The 25653-nt window shown below is 44.3% G+C and overlaps 1 protein-coding gene across 1 annotated transcript in view; it reads right to left on the bottom strand.

The window, feature by feature from the left end:
* The window catches only part of dars2 (aspartyl-tRNA synthetase 2, mitochondrial), a 116490-nt gene that overhangs the window by 57772 nt on the left and 33065 nt on the right, over positions 1 to 25653 (bottom strand). Inside the window, exons 5-9 of the mRNA XM_084327421.1 lie at positions 15221 to 15316; positions 11099 to 11222; positions 9106 to 9152; positions 7652 to 7758; positions 6683 to 6752 (exon numbers count right to left, since the gene is read on the bottom strand). Of these exons, the coding sequence (XP_084183547.1) occupies positions 6683 to 6752; positions 7652 to 7758; positions 9106 to 9152; positions 11099 to 11222; positions 15221 to 15316 (444 nt within the window). The remainder of the gene's footprint in view (positions 1 to 6682; positions 6753 to 7651; positions 7759 to 9105; positions 9153 to 11098; positions 11223 to 15220; positions 15317 to 25653) is intronic.

Raw genomic sequence — 25653 nt, 5'->3', positions numbered from 1 at the left:
GACTTGTGTCCTTAATTAATTCTCCTTGGAGTGATTGTTGTAGCTATTCTCCCTCCTCCCTTGTATCCCCCATTATCCTCTGTGTATGTATTGGGTAGTCTTTCATGTTTATTCTATTTTGTACTTATCCTCCCTCGGATCACTGTGGCCCTTCACGACACGTCTCCTCCTCCATGCCCCTTTTCCTGTGTTTCTTTGTCCGTCTTCATTGTTGATCTGCCTCGAATCGTTTCAGGTCCCTTCCCTTCCCTCTCCCGTCCTCCTCTCCTCGTCCTCGTCTCTCAACTCGCGCTCTCTCCATCCTCTGTATCAGCGTCGGTCTCTCTCCCCCTCCTCCCGGCACCATCCATCCTCTCCGGACCATGTCCCTTGTCGCCTCTTGTGCGCTGTTGTAGTTTGGTGCCTTCGTACCAGTGTACCTTCAGCGAGGTCATCGGTGATTGGAACCTGATTTCTTTCTCCTTTCGAATTATTTTTATTTCTGCATAGCTCCGACACCTCACAGCCACCTCTGTCGAATAGTCGTGATAAAAAATTAACTTTCCTTCCTTCTACTTCTATCTTCGCCCGCCAGGCTGCTCTGAGAATGCTTTCTTTCATTTCGAATCTCAAGAAGTTTACAATAACTGCTCTCGGAGGTTTATGGTTGTGGTTTCGGGCCCAGTGCCCTGTGTGCTCTTTCAATCTCCATCTTGTCGAGCTCTGGCTTTTCCAACTCTTTTCAGATTAGATTTTCCACGTACCTGGTCATCGAGTCTCCCTCTATCCCTTCTTTCAGTCCCCATGCGTATATTGTTCCTCCTTGATCTTCTCTCCATGTCAGTTATCTTTTCTTGCATTCTCTCTTGTTGTTCGATAATGGCTATCAGGATCTCCTGTACTTCTGTGCTCCATTCTTCTACCTCGGCTGTTCTTTCTTCCATCGCTTCTATGTCTTTTCCTTGCTTCTGTATCTTTTCGTTAACTGTCTCGAGTCTCGTATTCACTTCTTCTCTGAGCTCATCCTGTCCTTGCTTCAATTCTTCCCTGAGTTTCTCAATATTCCGTTGTATGTCACGCATTGCTTCTAGCCCAACCTGTGCGTTAGCCTGGTTCGCCTCTATATATGCTTGCATGCTAACTTGGATACTAGCCTGTAGCTGCTCTGCCCAGCTGGGTATCCCTGCACTGTCGGCTAGTGTCTCGCTAGCTTGATTCGCCTGTTGCGTCATCTCCTCGTGTTGGTTTCTTTTCATCAGTGTATTTTCTTCATCTGGGGCCGTTTTTCTCTCACTCATCCTCGTGTTCATTGTTTCTTCTTTGTTTAGTCCTTGAATCTTCACTTTTTATTTCGTTTTGAATCGTTTTCCTTCCTTTTTTGGTATTTATTGACCGGGAGCTCTTTCCTGTGGCTTCCTACCTGTTCATAGCAAACCGGAAGTCTAAATAACCCTTTTAACCCATAATATGAATATACAGAGGCATTTGGGTAGTATATAGGTCTAAGCACTCGCATACCACCGCAGAGACGCATGTTAAATTCCTAGCAGCGGTACCTCTGACTTCCTAGTTGTCCTTACAAACACAATTGGCAGTCTTCACAGGTGGAAGCTGGTGGAGTATGAGTCCTGGTCGTTGCAATAGTGACCCCTACTGGTCTGTTCAGCCCTGGTGACCCCACATGTATCGGAGGCATGTGGTAGTCTACACCCTTCCCAGACAGACAGTAGGGCAGCGCAACGACCAGGGTGGAATTGGCATAACAACTCAATTAGGGGATGGGATAAAAAGGCACAATAAAATATCATATATGATTAGAAAGTTTCCCATATTTAATAAATCAACACAAATAAAAAAAATTATCAAAAGTAAACCTATTTCAGTGCATCAACAAACACATTTTCCAGTGGACACACAGCCTCACTTTAACTCCAAAAATGTATTCACCTCTACCTCCGAGTACAAACTCATATCAAACCGACATGTAGTCAGACACTGAGATCACTCATGGTGCCATCACACAGTGGTCACACTTGGGAGGTAGAGGTGGTATGGTGTCCAACTCCCCACCATACGAGTGGTGGGACCCCTCAAATCCATATACATTAGGCCGCAGACACACATTTGATAAAATCTTGTGTCAGGAACACTCATCTGATAATATTTTTGATATTATATGTGATTATGTACATAATTCCATAATTATATATACTATAGTTGAGGAGACAATAGAGGAGATGGCTGGCAGCCTGGCATAGACATGAACCAGATGCATTTACTTCTCTGTGCATATGTGTGTGTGTGTGCGTGTGCGTGTGCGTGTGTGTGTGTGTGTGTGTGTATTTCTGAGAGTGTGTGTGTGTGTGTTTCTGAGTGTGTGTGAAAGAGAGAGAGAGAGCGAGCGAGCAAGAAAGAGAGATTGTGTGTTTGTGTTTCTGAGTGTTTGCGCCAACCTTGGGCAGAGCCCAAGCCCAGCTGTGCTTCATTAAAAAGAACACCATTCATCCTACTCTACTGCTCACCTCTGTGTGTGTGTGTGCGTGTGTGTGTGTGTGTGTGTGTGTGTGTGTGTGTGTGTGTGTGTGTGTGTGTGTGTGTGTGTGTGTGTGTGTGTGTGTGTGTGTGCGTGCATGCATGTGTATTAATGATCTGCATGAGCCAACACTTGGACTGTGTCTGCCCCAAGAACCACTCAACTATGCTCCTCTCCATCTGTCCGTCTCTATATTTATCTTGCTCCATCTATCCATCTATCTCTCTCTTCATAATTGTAATGCTTTTCAAGGATTCTTGGTTGGAGGACTACCATGACTACCTGGCAGTCTCTCTCCCTCTCTGCGAGACGAGATCAATACTGGTATATGTTTATTTAAGAAGCACTTCTAAACTAAATTACCACTTTACTCGCTCTTGCCATTAGACTGGAGTGTAGGAGCTTTACCAAACCTGCTCAGATTCATTCCATGCTCGCTATCTCCACTGTCTGTGTGTATACTCTGCTTTGGTCAAATCACATTCAGCAGGGTATATCTGCGGCTCTGCAGATATACCCTACTCCCTCAGCAAGCCCCTTTCGTGACTGTGATGCAAGCCGGGGCTCGAATATGCATCAAATCAATGTTATAAGACATTGATATCAGGAGCTATCTGTAGCTACTGCTAGCCGGCTAGATAACGTTAAGACAATGCCTCAGTGAACTATTTAGTTTAATGGGACATTTCGTTTTGAACAGTGAGCTAACGTGAGCTAACGTGACCTAACAGAGGTATCATGCACTACTAGACTATTGCTGGAGCATTTGTTGATATCAGGAGCTATCAGTAGCTAGCCGGCTAGATACCGTTAAGACAATGCCTCATGTATTAAATTAAAAGTGAATAGTTGACTGGGTAATTTTGTTTAAACAGTAACGGTAGCTAACGTTAGCTCACAGAGGTTGCATGCACTAGAGCAGACTATTGCCGGAGCTTGTTTACACGGGTAAGGGAGGTGAGATCTCCGCTAAGAATTGGATCATGTTTTTCTATCGGTTTTCACGATCGGCGAAAATAAAGCATTATCGGAATTCACCGATCTCATATTTATACTGAATATCGGCCGATACCGATTGCTGGCCGATCGATCGGGGCATCCCTAGTAGTTGCAGTACACATTTTTACCACTAGAGGGCAACGACAACAGCTTCAAATGCTGCCACTGAGACTACTGCAGGGGTTCATCACAAACACTGTGCAATACTACAGAGTTGGCCACTCCCTCCATCGCAGAATGCTTTGTGGTTGCAGCAAAATGTGTGGTTCTAGTTGTTTTATAAGATGTCAAATAGTTGCAAGTGTTATAATTGTGTAGTTTGTTGTCTCTTTCTATGTAGACGCGTGTTTAACCCCTTAAACCTGAGCGGTCCGGTGCCGGACAGACAATAATTTCACGCCTTAAATAGATCAATACAGTCCGTATTAATTAATGTAGCATTTTTCTTTTCAAATGTAGAGTAAAGACCCTAACCCTATCAAACAGCAGTCAAAGTGTATATGTTCAGCACTACGTTTGTTTACCAATGACTTTAAGTGTTATTAGCTAAATATGAGATATAAATATCTCTGCGCATCCCGGCGGAAACGGAATGAATTAGACGGAAATAAAGGAAGCTGTCATACGCGTGTGTAGTCCTATTAAAGAAGAGACCCGGGGCTTTCGATGGGCTTTCGAATAAAAAAAGAACTGCACTTCCCAGCTCATGCCAGCCCCTGTCAAACATCGGACTTCCAGCGTGAAATTAGTTTTTTTCGGGATCATATCTCACGGGTCGAACAAACCTGAACGTTATTGCCATAAGATAGAACGTAGTTCGTTTCTGTAACTGTACTTACAGTAGATTTGATTCACATACTTTTCTGCCCCGATAAGGCCGCCTGATGGTACTAAATCCAGATTGAACTCTGCCATTGGAAAGAGGAGATTTGGCCAGATCCATAGATATGTGACTTGGCCATAATAAGGTAATTTATTGGCCTGATAGTCTATATTCATGTGTCCGGATGGCAAAATTCTTTACTGTATCTATAGAAAAACCTTTAAATCATCTGCCCTTCATTAATTTGCTTAGATTGTTTGTACACTTGATCTCGAGAAGGTGCTGAATGAGCTCAGTGGCAATTTTCCACATCTGCATGGTGTTATTCACTGTCAAATATAAAAAAATATATATTCTCCTTGGGTTCATTACATTTTACTCAAGCCTAGTAACAGACACAATATGTCTGACACTGGGAATACATTCCCTGAGATCCATAGATGTCCCTAGATACCAATAAGCAAATGCAATCTTCCATTTACTTATCGTCGCTGGCGGAAAAAAACATTGTGACTCCATTAAATATTTTAATTTTTTTTTTAAATCAACTCAGTAGATCATCCTCCATATGGGTGTGTGGTTTTACAACGTTTAAACAATTGGAAAGCATTAAACCGATCATCTGTCTAAACCTCGTAACTCTATTCGCCCTCAAATCTGTGTTTGTTTTTTTCATCTCCTGAAAAGTTGGGGTTTTGGAGTTACGAGGTTTTCTTCTGCCAGCGACGTTATGTATGTATTTTTAGGTGAATTGTCTGAAAATATGGCTAGAGCTTAAGAGGTTAAACCCAGTTACAGTTATTTGAAATAACAGCCTTGGTTTTCAATGTAACAAGATTTGCCAACTTCTGGTTGGACAGTCAGAGTATTGGAACACTTGTGGTTTTAAAATGTGCCTATATTTTCTAAATGTTCTCAGCAACTGAGCAATAAACAGATTTCACCATTGAAATCTACGCTAATTGTACGTCATAACCAGCTAATGCCGAAAAATCACAACATGATTTGTAGACGCACTAGAGACCATTTTTTATCCTTTATTTAACCAGGGTTATCACTAGGGCTGTACCGAATGACATTTTTTAACATTCGAAGCTTCGATTGAAGTATTCGAACGAAGCTTTGAATGTCTATAAAAAAAAGATTAACTTTTTTTTTTTTTAAACTAAATCCTCAATTTGAATAAAGTGATTAATCTGATTAAATGAGTCTCTTTATTAAATCAACTTTCTTTAATGAATATAACTCATCAATTTCGTCAACATAAATAATCCAATAAGGGCACGGTTGGTATGAAAGTGATGGTGACGTCTTATAGTATAATATTAGTGTAGTCTAATCTTTAACTGCAACTGTGAAGAAAACCCCCATTGGTTTAAACAGATTGAATAGACAAAAAAAAAAGATAAAAAAAAAAAAAAAAAAAAAAAAAAAAAATTCGAATGCTGATTTAAAATTCGAATGTCAACATTATGATCAAAGCTTCGAAGCATTCGGTACAGCCTTAGTTATCACATAGATATTTCTACCTCTTTCTCAAGTGGGCCCTGGTCAAGAAGGCAACATACAGAACATGTTCACATAGAACAACATTAAAACAAACAAATAAAAATGAAATAGTGAGAGCACACAAATACTAAAAATAGAGGAAAGTCCACATTTCTATGAAAACAGACACTATTAAAAACATGATCACTCCATGGCAAGAAGGTGTTTTTCTTTAAAATAATAAATTCCAATGAGGGACACTAGCTTCAAATCTAAAGGCCACAAGAGACGACATAAAACGCATGTCTACATGCCATACGTCCTTCATTCTTTGGGGGGAACTATGTATGACCCACTATAGCTCCAATGAGCACCCATTCTAGTTTAATTTATGACTCGTCTCTTCTGTCATTTGTTTCTTCCTTTTATTTCTTTGACTATTTTTGTATTGCTGGGTTTGTGATCTTGGCACCATTGTAAAGAAGGATCTACCCCTCGATATATCTCAGAGATTTACACAAAGACTGTATAATTTATTAAACATGGAGAGCGAAGAATGTCCATGAGAGAATCTGACGAGGACCCGGGTGGTCACTGAGACATCATGAAACCTGGCCGGATGTTTCTCTGTTATTTGTCATTTTCTTAACACTACTACCGGTATATTTCTGTTGAACATGTGGGACCTTGATGATAGCAGTGGCATAATTGTGTCCACTAAAATTAAATACACATCTGATTTCTGAAACAGAGATTGCAACTTTTTGCTTGAGAAGCTGTATTGAGATCCGTTTTCAACCGATCTCTCTTTTTATTGTATTGTTTCCATCTCTCTATCTCTCACACACAAAGCATCTCACCTGTGTAAACTCAGGCTGCCTGTCTGGTTTGGAGCCTTCATCTCGGTAACAACGAGCCAACTGGAAGTACCTGACGGAGGGAGAGAGCGAGAGAGAGCAAGAGAGAGAGAGAGAGAGGCACAGAGAGAGACACAGAGATATAGAGATATAAAGATAGACAGAAATAGAGACATAGTATGAGGGAGGGAGGGAGACAGACAGACGTGGAGGAAGAGCGAGAAAGAGAGAGAGAGACAGACAGACAGAGGGAGAGAGATATAAGGACAGGTGAACAAGCAGGTGTGTGTGTGTGTGTGTGTGTGTGTGTGTGTGTGTGTGTGTGTGTGTGTGTGTGTATGAATGACTTTATTTGACAATATAAAAAATAAACATGTGACAGAAAAGCACAGTCAGGATATACTGCCAAGGATGAAACACAAAAAAGCTCAGAGCTTATTTCCATTGTGGTCCTTGTGGGGGGGTAGGGGAGTGTGATGCTTATACATGCATCATACAAAACATGACATCACAACACATCACATATACCATTTAACATTTATATACATAACAGACTCATACAACATGCAAGGTGCCTTAAGCTAAGTGTCTAGGTTAAGTATAGTCCCTTTTGAGCCATGTCTTCAGGCTGGACTTGAATCTAACGGCATTGTCTACGATTTTCAGGTCACTGGGCAGACTGTTCCAATAGATAGCTGCTGAATACAGAAATGACTCCTTCCCCATACAGCTTCTGAATCTGACTGGCACAAAGTCAGTTGAGCTGCGCCTAGTTGGGTATGCATGGGTGTCCATGATTCGGTTGAAGTAGTTGTTGACGTACACTGGCACTACCCCGTGCACTATTCTGTGAACTAGGCACATCCCTATCTGTGTGTGTGTGTGTGTGTGTGTTGTGGTGTGGTGTGGTGTGGTGTGGTGTGGTGTGGTGTGTGTGTGTGTGTGTGTGTGTGTGTGTGTGTGTTCACCCACCTGTCAATGCCAGCCACCATCAGCAGCTGTTTAAACTGCTGTGGACTCTGTGGGAGAGAGTAGAAAAGACCAGCCTCCCTGGATGGAACCACAAACTCCTTGGCCCCCTGGGATCACACACCGACATGTGGGAATTACACTCCCATATGGAAAAGATGGATGCACATCTTACATGATGTTTTTGCTGCGACGAGTAGCTCTATAGTTTGTTGGTGTTGCTCCTCAACAAAGACTGAAATGTATGCGTGTGTGTGTGTGTGTGTGTGTGTGTGTGTGTGTGTGTGTGTGTGTGTGTGTGTGTGTGTGTGTGTGTGTGTGTGTGTGTGTGTGTGTGTGTGTGTGTGTTTTCTAGGTTCTCATCCTGGAAGTTGGTTGCACGTTTGACTACAGTCTACTCTAGAGGAAGCCTTTACAACCAAAATGTTAAAATATCAACTGTTAGATCATACCATATCACAACTCGGCTACAACTGTAAACTTTTAGTCTTCATATTTGGAAGCCTGGGTCATGTCCATAAGTTGGGTGTTATGAGGCCTTCAGATGGCCGGTCTTCCGAAGATAAGAGCCAAACAATTAGCAAGATATTGCTCAGTGTCAGCAATTATTGGCAGCCGGGCAATTTGGAGAAGACGCTGCTATCTGTATCCATGAGCTGTGTGTAGATTGTCAGGTTCATCATCCATGTGTGTGTGTGTGTAACTTTGGTTGCTATTGTCAATTTGGGCACGATTGTATCAGAATAACCCACAATATACAAGTGCACTGATAATATTTGTGCCCATTGTCTTTATGTGGACATAAATAAAGATTCTGTGTGTGTGTGTGTGTGTGTGTGTGTGTGTGTGTGTGTGTGTGTGTGTGTGTGTGTGTGTGTGTATGCATGTACATGGTTGCAGCTATTGCAGGTTTGCATATAAAATATGGCACTAAATCCACATGCAGTATACTATTATTACAAGGAATGTAAATAATCTGCCTCATAATATGGCTGGGCAGCCAATAATCTAACATATAATACTATAGAAAAAAATTATGAAATTAGTTAGATAATACGATCTGAAGGTAGAAATATGTTTCACCCCCCAATTTAAAAGGAGAATTTTGCCCATTTTCAACCTTAATCCTATGGTTCTGTTGTGAGGAGGACATGTGATAATCTGACATGTAACTCACCAACATGTTCTGTTGTGAGGAGGACATGTGATAATCTGACATGTAACTCACCAACGTGTTCTGTTGTGAGGAGGACATGTGATAATCTGACATGTAACTCACCAACATGTTCTGTGTCGTGAGAAGATCACGTGTATCTACAAGATGAAGATCCTCAAATCACATGTTGTCTACTGTATCTACAAGATGAAGGGATCACATCTAGTCTACTGTAAAATCACATCTAGTCTACTGTAAAATCACATCTAGTGTACTGTATCTAGAGGATGAAGGGTCCTACCCCTGGTGTCCTCTTGAACAAGGTGGGGGTCTCCACATCTACAAAGCCTAAAATAAATGTTTAGAAATAAATTGTAAGTTAACAGTGAACAAAGCAACTGACCAACTATTTGATCCCTCTCAGGAGGTGCACTGCTAGCTGTAACAAATATAGAACTCTTGACCATCCCTGTTTGCATCCCTGTACACCCATTTAACCTTTACAGTACTATACATTACCCGATAAAGTAATGTAATGTACCCGGTACATCACAGAGCTCATCACCCCCTACTCAGCACCCAGGTCACTAAGACCCCGCCCCCCAGACTCAAAAAGAGAGGCGATCGCTCTTTTTTTTTTTATATATCTTTTTTCCCCTCCATTTTCCTCCGATTTTTCTCCCATCCCAATGTTAGTCGTATGCCAATTCCCAGTCCCTTCCTGGTCGCTGCGCACTTACCCCCCACAGTCAGATCATCTGGGAGAGTGGAGGCTACCACGGGCTTCCTCCGACACACGTCCAGCCAATCACCACTTCTTTTCACCTGGCAGCGCGGATTCTCATCGAGAGGGCGTAGCGTGTGGGAGGATCACACTATCCCCCTCAAGTCCTATCCGCGCTTAGCAGGCGCCCCGACCGAACTGTAGGAGTCGCTGTTTACAACGACCCGGACCCACCCCGCCAGCTTCTACCACCCTCTAATACAGCCAATTGTATTAGTGCAGACGGCCAGCCAAGCTGGTGACAACCCTGGAGCTGTGAGCTGGATTCGAACAGGCGAATCCAGCTCACAGCTCCGGGGTTGGTGACGAACGCAATCTACGCTCGGCCACCTAACCGCCGAGGCGATCGCTCTTTTAATGATGTGGCCCCCAAGCTGTGGAACCAGCTACCCCTGGAGATCAGAACTGCCCCCTCACTGGAGACATTTAAGTCCCGACTAAAAACTCACTTTTACTCCCTAGCCTTCAATAAACCCTGATTTTCCCACACCCTAACTCACACACTCCCATGCAATTGTATCTTGCCCCTTCCCCCTTGTATCTGTTCTTGTGTTCTTCTATCACCTGTGTGCTATATTGTACTTTGTGCTACTCTATCTGTGTGTTGGCCTACTGCTGTCCTATTCTCTGACTGTACTGTCTTGTCCTGCTGTGCCTTTTTGTATTATGAATTTGAATTGTATGCTTCGACTGTACAGCACTTTGGTTGGCTCGAGTTTTTAAACGTGCTTTATAAATAAATTACTTGACTTGACTTAAAGCCTGCAAATTACCTGGTGGTTACTAGAAAGATGCTGCGTTGCTACCCAGTTGTCACCCTGTACTTGCAGCTATAATGACTAACAAATAATCCAGTTTCCTAAACAGACAATTAATCACTATACTAATTAACACATCTAACCTTACCAGATTAGCCTACATTTGCTACTCACATTGAACATTTACATTTGAACACTTATATAGGGTAAGACAGGATTAGTATATAATATTATAATACAAGGCAATTGACCTATCTCAAACCGGTCCTATTTTCTTGATCCTCCAATCACAACTGTCGCTTCCCTCTACCTCTTGGAAGTGATAGTTGTGATTGGAAGATCAAGATAAAAGAGGGGGGGGGGGGTTGAGATAGGTAAATTTCACGCAGTAAAGGAGGAGTGAGTTAATAGCTTGTGGCAATAGATATGGATACTTAACGTTAACATATTTATTACAGAGGCTCTTTCATCTTACACAATAATGGAGATCTTGGTCTGAGGTTGTATCATATCCTAAATACGAGAATACTGTTCTTAAGAATAATGTAATAATATTTAGCAACAGAGGGATTCCATTGCACATCAGCCCCCTCAAGAGAGGTCTCTCAGAAACAAGAACATATTACTGGAGCACACAGACAGTTTAGGCCTATTTCTGAAGCAAAACCAGGTTTCGCACCAGGACTAAAGGCATGTTCCTATAAAGGGATAGTTTCCACATAGTAATGACTATTATCTATAACTCTACATACCGTGTATATCACAAAGGTATTGTCTCATCTTCATTACCATCTGAGACCGAAGCCTTAGGTTATACTGCATCTGGGAGGAGCGAAGGTCCAGGTAGCGATACTGCATCCGCAAAGACTCGCTTTTCTACACAAATAACAATCACAAAAATTACCAGCATGGAACACTGAAGTCATCATCATCATCATCATCATCATCATCATCATCATCATCATCATCATGATCATCATCATCATGATCATCATCGTCAGAAAGCAATATCCTATTAATATATCCTAAGGAACATAACTGTAACTGAGGGGTACAATTCCCTGACTGTATTAATCAAGTATGGTATCATTAAACCACTACCGTCTTATGTACATTATTCTGGCCATACCGTACACAAGTATATCAGATGAGAACACCTCCACAATGAAACGGTTTCCACACAAGTACTCGTTTAGAATAGTTATTAGCAGCAAAGGATATTATATTACATTACTTGAATGCACTTGTAAGGCAAATGAGTACTCGTAGGCAAATCAACACTGAATGTCCAATCTCTGGTTACGCAGGAAGCAAGTATACAACCTGGCTCTTAGGGAATTACATCTATGGTACACTTAATGATATAGCGGGATATTCTGGAGGGGGTCCTCCCGGTTGTAAGCCGGTAGGGGGGGTAGGAGAGCCGTCGGTAGTAGACCGTCTGGTCAACGATATCTATGGAGACTTCAAGTACAGAAGACAGTGCAATAGACTCTTGATCCGCAGATGAATACACCTTGGTTCTCTTGTAGGCTGTAGCTCCACAATGAAGAAGAAGCTAGGCGACCTCAGTCTCTCTGAGCGCCGACTCAACTTGACTCCTCTCGGGGGTAAATCCAACACTCACAGGCGTCGGCGATTATCCGCTCCACAAATCACAGTACCAAAGCAAATATATATTCCAGCCGCATAGGGCTCAGCAGTCGTCGGGTAGGTAATCCAGTGTACATGTCCCTCGGTCCTCGCCTAGATCTCCTCGGATGAAAGCGCCATGTGGTCGGCCCAACCTGGATAAGACTCTAGATAACACGAGGAAGCGTTGGAGATGCTGGTCACTTTAGAACTCTAACCGCACGATGCACCATACACGATAGACTATTATTACTTGATAGAAATACGTCGCACTCGACGGTACAGTGCCAAACTCTGACAATTCAGTTATTAATTCGCACGAGGTCTCAATGCTATTCTAAGGCCAAACAGGCCATACTTCACCGCACGTCGTATCGTGGGTGAGGCTTCACGTTCTGTTACTAAGTTGGGAAGAAGGGTAAGGGACTAAGGGACTTCTACATTTACTTGCGCCATATTTATATGCACGGTGAACAAATAGTGCCACTCTCATTTCGGTAGCCGTATCCCTGAGCGGAGCCGGGGCTAGTACGGACATGTCTCGTCGGTACCTTTGAACTTGACGCCAGGGGCTGGTCCCCTGGCGGCTGGTCCTTTGTCCAATAAGAGAATGAACTATTATGGGCTATAGTAGGCTAAAGGGATATTCCGTGCATATGTACAAGGAATATACAAGGGATATCAAACGATATATAAATATTATGCAATATATATCAATCAATAAATACATATATTCGGTTTAATCTGACCCTTTGTAACAATAACCATTTAGGACACTTGCCGGCAGTACGGGGGGGGGGGGGATAAATCGATACAGCAATATATGGCTATATTATTATTGTTTTTGCTTGACAATCACATTTTACTGCAATAAGGTTTTTTGGACTGAAAACATTGTCTTACTAGATTAAACAGATGATGTATATATTTATTTTTATTGCAGATGTTAACAAAGTTTTCCATTGGGGACATCATTTGCAGTTGAAAAAAGGTAATAAATCACAATCACAATATATGGCAAATATAATATGGTGATTCTAGTATGGTGATAATACGGTATCATGGGGCCTCTGGTGATTCCCACCCGTAGCCAGCAGTACTGATTAGGGATGCACGATAATTATCGGGTCGATAATTATCGGGCCGATATCAGCAATAATGACGTCATCCCGAAAATAGTATTGATAGCTCCGATAATACAACATTTCTATTTATTTATAAAAAGAAAATTAACTTTTGTCTTTTCATGTCAACGTTCACGCGCACAATATATGCTTACTTAGGATTTGACTTGATTCAACAACAAAGCAGTCGGGGCAATGGCAAGCCGAAAACGGTCGAAAATGTGGTTATTTGAAGTTTGGATTATTTTTTTTTTTCAACTGAGGTAGGTAGATTACATTTTCAGAGACTAAAGTACCGAAAAAAGGTACCGTTGGGTACCGGTATCGATTCACAGGTACCGGTACTGTATCGGTTCAAATGTGAACGGTACCCATCCCTACTGACAAAGCACAATACCTGTTGGTTTTTAGTTCACTCATTGTTCAGGGAAACACATTGTTAATGACATTGACGGATTGTGAATTTTGTGATTGACTCAAATTATATTTATTTGGAAAAATAAATATAGTCACTTTATTTGAAGAGTCAAAACTGTTCTCTTGGCTTTGTTTTGTTCATAGTAGTAACGCTCATGTCATGATAAATCTGGTTAGGTCAAAACTACAGGAATATACATACAAAAATAAAAAAATTATAATACAATAAATATATATATCGGTTATCGGTTATCGGTATCAACCTTGAGGAGCAGAAAGTTATCGGTATCGATATCGGGGTAAAAAAATCTATATCGTGCACCCCTAGTACTGATCCATCTACATACCTTGATCTGAAGGTAGAACCCGCACACAAGGTACAATTTAGACTTCATTAACCTGTTAATGTTCGCATACTCGTGCGCACTTCGCGGCACTTTGCCCTCGTCTGTCGGCCTAGCGCTGGGTTTTTGCCGATCAACCTACACATTTACATTTAGTCATTTAGCTGACGCTTTTATCCAAAGCGACTTACAAGTTCTGTACGACAAGCCATCAGGAAGGGCACAACTCTATCAGCTGAGCAACAATGTTCATCAAAGTGTTGAGTGCTACAGTGTAGGTTAGTTTATTAGGACAAGTGCGGTTAGTTAGGGTTAGATATTTTTTTTCTTTTTTTAATTCAGATAATGGTTGAAGAAGTGCGTCTTTAGTCGACGGCGAAAGATTGGACGTGTTTCGGCTGTCCTAACTTCGTTTCCACTTCGTTGGAAAGATAAAATGGCCGCCGTTTGATTGACACCATACTCCATTACGTTCTTCCAATCTCGGGTTACAAGGCCGAACAATCAACAAGCGTTGGTTTCGGACAAGTGACCATGTCTGGTTTCGGCTGGCCGTGAACGGACCAGTCACCTCTGACAGCGTTTTTGTAGCCAATGAAATTCTGGCACTAATGGTATATTACATGAGGGCTGATTCCTACGGTAAAGGGACAGAAGAAGACGGATACGTTGTTGTTTTGGAGAGTTTCTCACATCATCTCGCGATTTTGGATGCAATTTACAGATTATACAAAGATTACAAAAACCTCTGTAAAACACTTGTGGGATTGTGATAAACTTTGGACCTGTACTAGATAAGACTGCAGGCTATGGAACCGTTATGTTTTCCAGCTCCTACTTCTCAGCTGGAACTCAAAAACAGGCATCTGGCAACAAGTAAACAAACGTGAGTAAACAAAACTTTTATTTCAGTGTGATCAAACCTCTGTAACTCTATTACATTAGCACTCAGAGTGATTCTTCTTCTGAATGTTTCCTTTCAAAAGAGACCAGACTCATGCATGTGCTATAAGTGGTTAAAGAATAAATCGCAAATTACTTTGGGTATGCAATCGTCAGGCGTTTTATGCTAAATGTGCCCTATGCATAAGGGGTTAATCAGATAATGTTTCGATCCACGACGGACTTGAAATTTACCTGATGAAGATCTCCAAGACCTTCACATCAAGTTTTGCACTAATCCCCAGCAACCCACCGTCAGTGTACATGTACATAGGTTTATCCTTTGTCATCTACACACCTACCATTAGACACCATCAAAGTTCTGTGTAAATAAAAACAACTGAAATAGTACGGTCCTAGTGGGGAAAATAATATCCATCCCCGACTGTTTCACATAAATAATTGAGGCGCTTACTTTGACAAAGTCTTTGATTTCAAATGGCAGCTTCCTGGAGACGTTCAGCACCTCCACAGTCTCAGCTGTAACTTCTACTTCTCCTGTTGGTATCGTCTACAATGTACGGGAAGTATATGTGAGAAGATGACACACACACAGACACACAGACACACACACACACACATAGCTTTGAAATACTTTGACAGCTAAGAAAAAGAATACATTCTGCAAAGGAATAATGCTGCTTTAAAATATTTGTCAGGAAAGGAATGGAAGCAATCAGAAATATACAGCTTAAAACGTTAGGACATGGGACGAATCTGGAACTTGTTTAAGCCTCCAGGGATTTGGTTTTCTACTTCCTGGAGCAAAATTTGGTTGCCAAGCGACTTAATTGGTAGATAACTCTGGGAAGACATTCACCTCACAGGCTTTATGGTAAGGGTCAAGTTCACAAAAAGAAGAAGTGCAGAGACATGGCAAAAGCTTCCTTCCTGCTAATTATATATATTTCAGGAAAGTGTGAGGGATGTGACAAATTAACAGACCATCAGGAGTGTAAATATATGGAATCCTTGGTGTTGGGGGGGGGGGCAAGGTAAGGCCCCTCCTGACAGTAAAATATTACCTACACACTACATAAATTAGCTACACAGCAATAACATCATCCTCTGTAAGTTATTAGGAGGGGGCCCGTAAATAATCCCGCACCTGGACACACTCTGTCACCTAATCACGCCAGCAAGGCACCCACTGACAGCACTTCCTCCGAGGGAGAGAGGAGCAACTTGTTCCCCTGCTTCCAGACAACCGCTAGCGGGTACCCTTTCCAGCCTCCCAGTCAGTTTGGAGGACAGTGTGGTCTTGTTGAATCCTGAGCTCAAGACCCATGTGCCTCCTCTGTCTCTTGTTAGCTGGCCCCAATTTGTTTTGATCTGGACAGCTGTCTGATTCCCGGACAGACCAAGGTTGTTCTACGGTGCTGAGTAGACGGGTCTCTCAGGGGGCATACACAAAGAAAGACTGATGTAAAAGAAACGCGCGCACGCACACACACACACACACACACACACACACACACACACACACACACACACACACACACACACACACACACACACACACACACACACACACACACACACACACACACACACACACACACACACACACACACACACACACACACACACACACACACACACACACACACACACACACACACACACACACACACACACACACAATGGCTGTCACCTATTTCCAAAAAATAAGTTTGAACAAATCCAAAGTAAATGGAGATTGTTTGAATTATGCTAATTATAACTTTTATGTAATCCAGAATTAAAAACAGACACAGTCCCTGGTTTGAGCAGGAACTTGCTGCACTCCTTCAACAAAAAGATTTTTCCAGATCTCCTGCTGATATCCTCACCTTTAGGCAAATTGGAAATAAAGAAATTATGGAGAACAGTGTATCATCTTCAAAACAAACCTCCCACTCAGCTCCCTCTGTCACTCACTGATACACTGTAAAGCGTTTTGAGCGTCTAGAAAAAAAGTGCTATATAAATGCAATTAATTATTATTATTAATAGTCACTGATGAGGCACGGATGGTGAATACTTTTAATCAGCTCGTCAAGTCTGGTCACATTTATGACTCTGTTAATCCTCCCTGCTCCCCTCTCCCTACCCACTGCAAGAGCCAGGAATTCTTTGATCTGCAAAGCCCGGAACCATCCTGCCATTTTTACCCCCACTGTTACTCCTTTGCATAGCGTTTCCCTACAGGCTGTTTGGAAGGGTGAGGTTTTCAAAGAGTTGCTCAAGCTGCTCTTTTTTAAGCGTTCAGCTCCTTAAGAGATCTTCTTAACCTGTCCCTCTTCACAGCAGATATTCCATCAGTATGGAAAGAAGCTATAGTGCATGCCTTTTTCAAAGGAGAAGATCAGGCTGACCCAAATTGTTACAGACCCATCTCAATGCTCCCTGTATTTCAAAAGTCTTAGAGAAACTGGTAAATAAGCAGCTTACTGAATTTCTGAATGTTTACAATATTCTGTCTGGTGATCAGTCTAGTTTCCGTTGTGGTTTTGGCTGTGTAACTGCAACTCATGAAGTCATCAATGATGTTTCATCTGCCCTCGGCTGTAAACAACACTGTGCAGCTTTTATACTCCAATAGGGGAAAAAACATTTATTTCTACATGCCTTCGTTCGTGCGCTATCCCATGCTAAAAATCTTCCCCTTTTAAAATAACCCAGTCACGTTTTTCTGGAACGCAAGATATAACGTGTTTTGTGCAGCATGTGTATTTTTGTGCGGGTTGCTCGCCTGAAACCTATATTATTTCCAGGTCAAAGGTAAACACTACTATATGGAATGTTTCTATTCATAAAGCCACCAGGGGGGGGGGGGGGGGGGTCGTTTTACGACGCTGGGATAATTACAAAGGCATGTTTTATGATGGGGTTCAGTAAAATAGATGTTACCTTTTGTCAGCAGGTCCAAGAAAACCCTGTCCACTCTTGTTCCAAGTGTCTGAGGCTGGAGTTACACCTAGGCTGTTTTTCATTTAGTTTTTCAGGTGAGTTTCGCAGCCGAGTTAGGGCGCGTTCACACCTACCCTGTTTGGTCCACTTTAAGTGGACCATGGTCCCTTTAAGTGGACCATGGTCCCTTTAGATCGATAGTCCGTTTGGTTTGTACAGGTATGAACGCAAACCGAACTATAATGAGGACCAAACAACCGAACCATGGTCCTCTTGAAAAGTTGGGACTCGGTTCGTTTCAAAGTGGACCATGGTTCGTTTGCTGTTGGTGTGAACGCAAAACGAACTTTATATAGTATCTAATCTAGAGCAAATGAGTGACAGGTGCCTAGTGGCGGCGGTCACGCGACCCAACTTGACAGCGCCAAGTGACCGCTTGCGCGCAACCCAACTCAAATGAATGAATGACAGGCGCGCGGACAGTCTCTCTCGTCCTCTCTCTCTCTCTCTCTCTCGTCCTCTCTCTCTCTCTTCCTCTCTCTGTCTCTCTAGACTGGCGCCGCGCGCGGACAGTCTCTCTCGTCCTCTCTCTCTCTCTCTCTCTCTGCCTCTCTCTGTCTCTCTAGACTGGCGCCGCACGCGGACAGTCTCTCTCGTCCTCTCTCTCTCTCTCTCTCTATATATATCTCTACTCTCTAGTCGACTTGCGCCACGCTCGTAAGGACAGTATCTCTCTGCTTTATCACAAGAGACGCTGTCGGCAACTGTTATGTTTGTGAGTGCTAGTCCAATAGATGAACGACTTGGGTACAGCATGTCCTTTGTTTACAAATTAGGTCCGCACCAAACAGGGTAGTGTGAACGCAGACCAAAAGCAAACAATGTATCATTTTCACATTTGGTCCACCAGAAAGTCCGGACTATCCACGGAAAGTCCGGACTATCCCTGGACTTTCAGATGTGAACACACCCTTAGACATTCATTTTGCACCTTGAGCGCTTTCGTTTTGTCAGAACAAGGCTTGGTCAGACCACACCGGATCTCGTCTCGAATTCAGCACTGAGCATGCACGGGGAGGTAGTTACTCTCCCTCGTCCCCACTGTCGTCCACACTCAGCTGTGAGAGAATTGTTGAATAGATACACAAATGTTCTAGAATGTTTGATTATGACATCATACTGTGACATCACAAATGTTTTCGGGCATTCATAACATTATTTCGCGCGATTGTACATTGTAACGTTAACACAGCCCAGCTGTCAACTGTACTTTGTAATGCTATGTTATTTCGCGGATTCATAACGTTATTTCGCGGGACTGTACATTGTAACATTAACGTTAGGTTATGACTATAACCAAGTTCTGTTAATTAGGGGTGACGCTCGGCATCACTCATGCACTCCCTCGCGTACGTGCACGCGCACTGAATAAATTCCACAAATGTACCTTTAATACCAGTATTCGTCTGACCACACCCCTCGTTAGCTTACCTTCATAAGCAGGTGTGTGGTCACCTGCTCTCCTCCTTCCCAAGCTTTCACCACAAGGTGAGGTCAAGGGCTGCAGCGGCGTCGGATGCCGAGCGTCACCCCTAATTAACAGAACTTGGTTATAGTCATAACCTAACGTTCTGTATCATTAGGGGATCGGCTCGGCATCACTCATGCACATAGGGAGGCCGAGCGGAGCCACCGGCCGACAAATACACCCCGCTGAAGGCCCCCCACAACCATCAGAACAGGGAGGGCCGAGCCCCCCCGACCCCCCCTAATGGAGGGCACCCCCCCCCCCCCCCCTTATTAGAGGTTTCCCGGGAGGGCGACGGACCCGACCGTGCGAAGAGGCACTCAAGTAACTCAACGCACAGGGTGAGCAGCCGTGGCCTGACCCCACGACTACACACACGACCCGCATGCTACCCGGGAACGAACGGAGGGAACAACCTCGTTACTGCCCCCAGAAACACGGGGTCAAGGGCAAACCCAACCCCGTGGCAAGGCCGTAGCAGCGGAGCGCGAAGGAAGGCCCAGACCTACCAAAGGGACTGGACCCCCTGGAACGGGGGCCCGGAGAAGTCCATGATGCCAGCATCAAGACCCCACCAGGTGGGCACTTAGTGACCCCGCCCCCCACATCGCCAGCATATTCGAACAAAGGCCCCTCAGCCGAGCGGGCCCTGTCCCCCCAATAGTACACCACCTGGCACACTGACCCTGCAGAACAGGCAGTCAGCATGGCCGTAAGCACACAAAAAGGTTAACCAACGGAAGCAGGCGGCGCACCAGGGAAAAAACCAGGAAACAGGCTGTTAACCCGAGCCTGGAGACTGCGGACGAGACAGGCGCCAGAGGGGACAGCTGAACACAGCCGCCCCGGCGGAAGGGGCGCATGCTGGCGTTGTTGCATGACCAAGCCTCCATTTAAAAACCCCCACCCAGAGGGGTTGAGGCAGAGAAGGCTGACACGATTGGCAGACGTCATGAACATGCAGGGGCACCCTCAACCGGTTAACCCGGGAGTTGACACTGCTCCAACACACCAGAGAACCAACCACCTAGTCGTTACCCTATGCGGTGGTTGGTCCCATAACCCCTCAGGAAAAAACTCCAAAACATACCTGCGGCATTGCCGCAGTACCCGTGTTCCAGTTTCCAACAGGGTTATCCCGGGCCTACGGGTCAACGAAAACATTACTTCGGACCGGGCCCGGTGATACGGGGAGCACAGGGTCCCCCGAGGAGGTCAAAGACCACTCCAACAGGCCCCTCTTCGCCATGCGTAAGAGAAGAGCGCAAGAATGGAAAACCAGCCCCAACACCCCGTACTTGGTATTCCCAGGAGGTCACCCAACCAAGTACTAACCAAGACCAACCTGCGTGGCGGCCGAGATCCGACGAGATCGGGCGTGTACAGGTTGGCATGGCCGTAAGCCATTACGACAGTGTAGAATACAATGCACCAAACAAGGGTTCCATAGCGCTTAACCCTGCGACACCCGGACCGACCTAGCATTTTTCCCCCTGAAAAAAGCCCAAGTCCCTCAGGGTACCAGAACAGCAGATCTGCATCCCCGGCGGACAACGGGTTTAACTGATCCGGACCAGCGTGACCAGAATCAGTCCCGTGCCCTAACCACGCCGACATGCCAACTCCAGGAGAAGGGGCAGATATGCGTGTTGATCTTAAACATAAAAAGAAGGCGCCACTCAGACGTTCGGTGCGAACCGCGCCCGGTGGCCCACCCCCAGGGCGTGAGACCCTTCTACATATGTTCAGATCCATTCCGTTATCATCCCCTGATATGAACGAGAACCTGTCGACAACCACACAGGTCGTCGGAAGAGGAAAACCCCCATCCAAATTGCTTTATAAAAACGCTGTTTTAACCCCAAGCAACCAAGGCGCGCCAGTCAGTTGCCTAATGTCCAGCAGAACATCCTGAGCTAGCACTATGTGTGCGTCGGGCATATCCACATCAATAATAGGCTATGTAGACCATCTTATTGAATCCCCAAGGCGCCCAGGGGAACGACAAGAGGGGCGGGATGCAACCAACTCCATGAATGAATGAATGAAAACTTTATTCAACAGATTGCAGAATGGGTACAATACAGTACGGCTCAATACACACAATTGTTAAGGGGATGCAGACCTGAGAAAGACGTTAGTCTTGTTTCCATCAGGGTCCCCCATTTCCAATTCATATAGATTCATCCAACTCTTTATAATAATAAAGAAGAAGCATCACCCGTATGAACCCAACTGCACAGCTGGGAGTAAAAAAACGTTTACATGTTTTTACATCCAGTCACTCCTTTAGTCAAAGAGTAAAGACCGAACTTTCCCAGAAACCTTCCCACATGAGTCGTAGTCATGAAAAAGACATGTCAACTGTGAGTCACGTGACCAACTGACTCAAGTTTACACATAAATCGAGCGTAGCAGACCCGTAAGCCCTACGCTCTAACTCGACACCTTAACACTCTTCAACTCACGGAAGGCGTCGCCATAGCAACATTGCTATGACGGGGGAAACCCTGTACACGGCTCCTGTTTGTAATAGGAGTCGGCAGGACAACCCTGCGTCGCAAATCCTCCGGACCCAAAACAACCGCCCGTTCAACAACGGACGATTCCCTGGAACCAGAGGAACCAGAGTCGAGATCAGGCCATCGCCGGAGCAACGGCACCGATGCCTCGGCTCCTCGGAGAGGCAAACTACCCATCGGCTGCCTCCTGGGCTGGGTCGGCAACCACGAAAGTGGCAGCAGCCCCGCACAAAAACGCACGACGGAGGCGGGAATGGAGAACCGCTGGTGAAGAGTAGGTCTACTCTCCGAAGAAGACATTATGACTTAGCTTTTTCCTTTGAACAGATATGAGAGAAGAAAAAACTAAGCACAATGTAAACTCGTCACAACTCTTTTCAACTAACAACACGTCAAGTGGGGTACTACCGAGGCACTTCCTTGTGGTGAAAGCGAGAAGGAGGAGAGCAGGTGACCACACACCTGCTTATGAAGGTAAGCTAACGAGGGGTGTGGTCAGACGAATACTGGTATTAAAGGTACATTTGTGGAATTTATTCAGTGCGCATGCACGTACACGAGGGAGTGCATGAGTGATGCCGAGCGGATCCCCTAATGATACAGAACACAGCCCAGCTGTCAACTACTATGTGAGAATGCTGTTCATCGACTACAGCTCAGCATTCAATACCATAGTCCCCTCCAAACTCATAGCCAAGCTCAGGGACCTGGGCTTGAACTATGACCTGTGCCAGTGGGTCCTGGACTTCCTGACGGGCAGACCCCAGGTGGTAAGAGCCGGCAACTGCACCTCCTCATCCATCACGCTCAACATAGGGGCCCCCCAGGGCTGTGTTCTGAGCCCCCTCCTCTACTCCCTGTACACACATGACTGCGTAGCACAGCGGAACAACAACACCATCATCAAATTTGCTGATGACACAGTAGTGGTGGGCCTGATCTCTGCCAACGACGAAAGGGCCTACCTGGAAGAGGTAGAGAACCTGTCACAGTGGTGTCAGGAGAACTGCCTCTCCCTGAACGTCAGCAAAACAAAAGAGATGATTGTGGACTTCAGGAGGTCGGGGGTCAAGGACTACAGCCCCCTCAGCATCGACGGGGCACCAGTTGAGAGAGTGAACAGTTTCAAGTACCTCGGAGCCCACATATCCGAGGACTTGACATGGACCACACACATTGACAGTGGTGTGAAGAAGGCACGACAACGCCTCTACTTCCTCAGGCGCCTAAGGAAGTTCCAAGTCAGTCAGAAGATCCTTAGGAACTTCTACTCATGTACAATAGAGAGCATCCTGACCGGCAACATCACCTCCTGGTTTGGGAATAGCACTGCACAAGACCGTAGCAGACTACAAAGAGTGACACGTTCAGCCGAACGCACAATTAGAGGGGGGCTTCCCACCCTCCAGAACATTTACAACAAGCGGTGCAAGGGGAAGGCTAAGAGAATTATTAAGGACTCGAGCCACCCGAACAACTGCCTCTTTGAACTGCTGCCGTCAGGCAAGCGATACCGGAGTCTTATGGCGAGCACAGAAAGACTCAGAAGGAGCTTCTATCCCCAGGCCATCAGGCTGCTAAACGAACAATAATCGCTAAACGAACAATAATCACTATGCAACAACCATCAAATGCACACAGCACACACACCCACAAGCACACACTCACTCAAACAAACAACACACTGCAGCACCCACTCTCCACACTTTAGATCACACAAACACACTTACACTTTATATTTATTGATAAAGGATTTGCACTACAACTCGTACACCTACTGTGAATTGTACCTAAACTGCACCTCGTCCATTTATGCCTTGCACTATATAGTATTGTATATTAGTACACTGCACAGTATTGTATATTGTATGGTAACTACGTCTACGAACATTGTACATATGTCTAAACTGAACACTGTGACCTCTTTTTTTACTTCTAATTTTTACTATGTTTTTATTTCATACTTATCTTGTCATGCACAGTCTCTGGAGCGCAACAGTAAGAAGCATTTTGTACAAAAGTATTCTGTACTTCTGTATGACAACTATTAAAGAAACTTGAAACTTGAAACTTGAACTGTAGGCTACTTTGTAACTTTCTGCCGTTTTATTCATAACAAACATTGACGCGATTCCGCCAACACATATGTAATATGAATAGGTTTTGCTCACAGAGAGATAGATAAATAAATAAACATAATCACGGTTATCTACCAACAACTGCATGTACTGTAGAAATGTATGTTTCAGTGCAGATAAAGGTACTGTACAAAATAACCTCTAAAACACTGCTAGAATACACAAGCAGTTAGGGTGCGCTGTGTTAATGTTACAATGTTATGGCATTGCTCGAGGCAGGAGAGACAGGGAGGGGCTCTGCTGCTCGGTGCTGCTCGAGACAGACGGACAGACAGCCCAGACTGGAGAGATAATTACACGGTGCTGCACGCGGGCTGCTCCTCGGCCGCTGCTCGGTGCTGCTCCCCCGGGCTCGAGACAGACAGACAGACAGACAGGAGGGATATACATGGTGCTGCGCGCGGGCTGTAGGTTACACTGCAGTCTGACAGTCTACTGCGCATGGGCGTTGAGCAAAAACGGCTCCGCGCAGATTACACACATGTTGTCGGCGAGTTTTTGGCGCTACTCCAAAACGGAAACACAATTTAGCGTTTTCAGTAGGGCCACAACGTATCCGGCAAAAACGGCATTTCTATGTAAAAGGGACAGCAAACGTATTCAAACGTATTCAAAAAACGACCACAAAAACACTAGTCTAACCATGGCCTTAGGTCAGAACAGGATCAATAAATATAATGTTAGTTGGCCCATTAGCAGCGCCAGGGTAACGTTACATCGAGGAACGTACATCCAAACAGCCTGTTTGAAAATACTAGAATCCAACATAGTCTGGTGAAAACGCACCTTATGTTATGGATGGATCGTCACCGTTTGTCCTCTTCATAATAATCTCCAATAGTTCGCTCTAGGCGATCGCCATTGCCAAACGTTAGTTGGCTGTAGTATGGGGAGCTCTCAACTCGCCGACAAATAATGTTACCTCCTCGGCCGGTTTGACTATAGTATTTTTATAATTTACCACAAGTGCTGAGTCCAATGTAGTCTGGTGAAAACGCACGTTAGCATCCATAAGTGTGATAGTTTTGTCCTCTTCATAATAGTCTCCAAAAGTCACGATCGCCATTATACCTCTCTACCTCTCTACTCACTGCTGTCCGCTGCTCTCTAGTGCTCTGGCTGCAGCGTGGGGGGGCCCCACACTAAACTAGCCCAGTTCAAAAGGTAGGCGATACTGCCACCTGTCGGGATTCAATTGTCATTTCAATTCTAACTAACACAGAGGTCCCTAGAACACACACTAAGGTCTGCGTGACTGTTTAGAATAATAATTTAAAAAAATTAAAACAGAAGGGGAAAAAAGGAGATTTCTCGTTTTTTGGCACTCAAGCGCTGGCTTTCAAAAACGAGATATCTCGTTTTTGGTGCTCAATGAGTTAATAGGAATACCTTACTAGCTTTTTATGTGAATCATTTGGGACTCCATTGGAGTAGGAAATGGGACCATGGAGAATGGGAATATGGATGTTTAAAACTATCTTTTAAACAACTGGATGTGAAAGATAAGGTCCATAACAAATTCCAATCTGGCTTCAGGAGGGGCCATAGCACTGAGACAGCACTTGTAAAGGTAATCAATGACCTTATAGTGTCTGCGGACAATAAAGAGGTGTCCGTTCTCCTGCTCCTAGATTTAACGGCTGCGTTTGACACAATTGATCACACAATTTTAATGCACCGTCTCGAGTACTAGATAGGTCTGTCTGTCAGGCACGGCCTTGTCCTGGTTTTATTCCTACTTAACAGGCAGAAGCTACTCTGACAATCT

Source organism: Notolepis coatsorum, assembly GCF_963971535.1.
Source record: "Notolepis coatsorum genome assembly, chromosome: 13".
In the NCBI taxonomy this organism is placed as follows: Eukaryota; Metazoa; Chordata; class Actinopteri; order Aulopiformes; family Paralepididae; genus Notolepis; species Notolepis coatsorum.
This window is presented reverse-complemented; position numbering and strand designations above follow the sequence as displayed.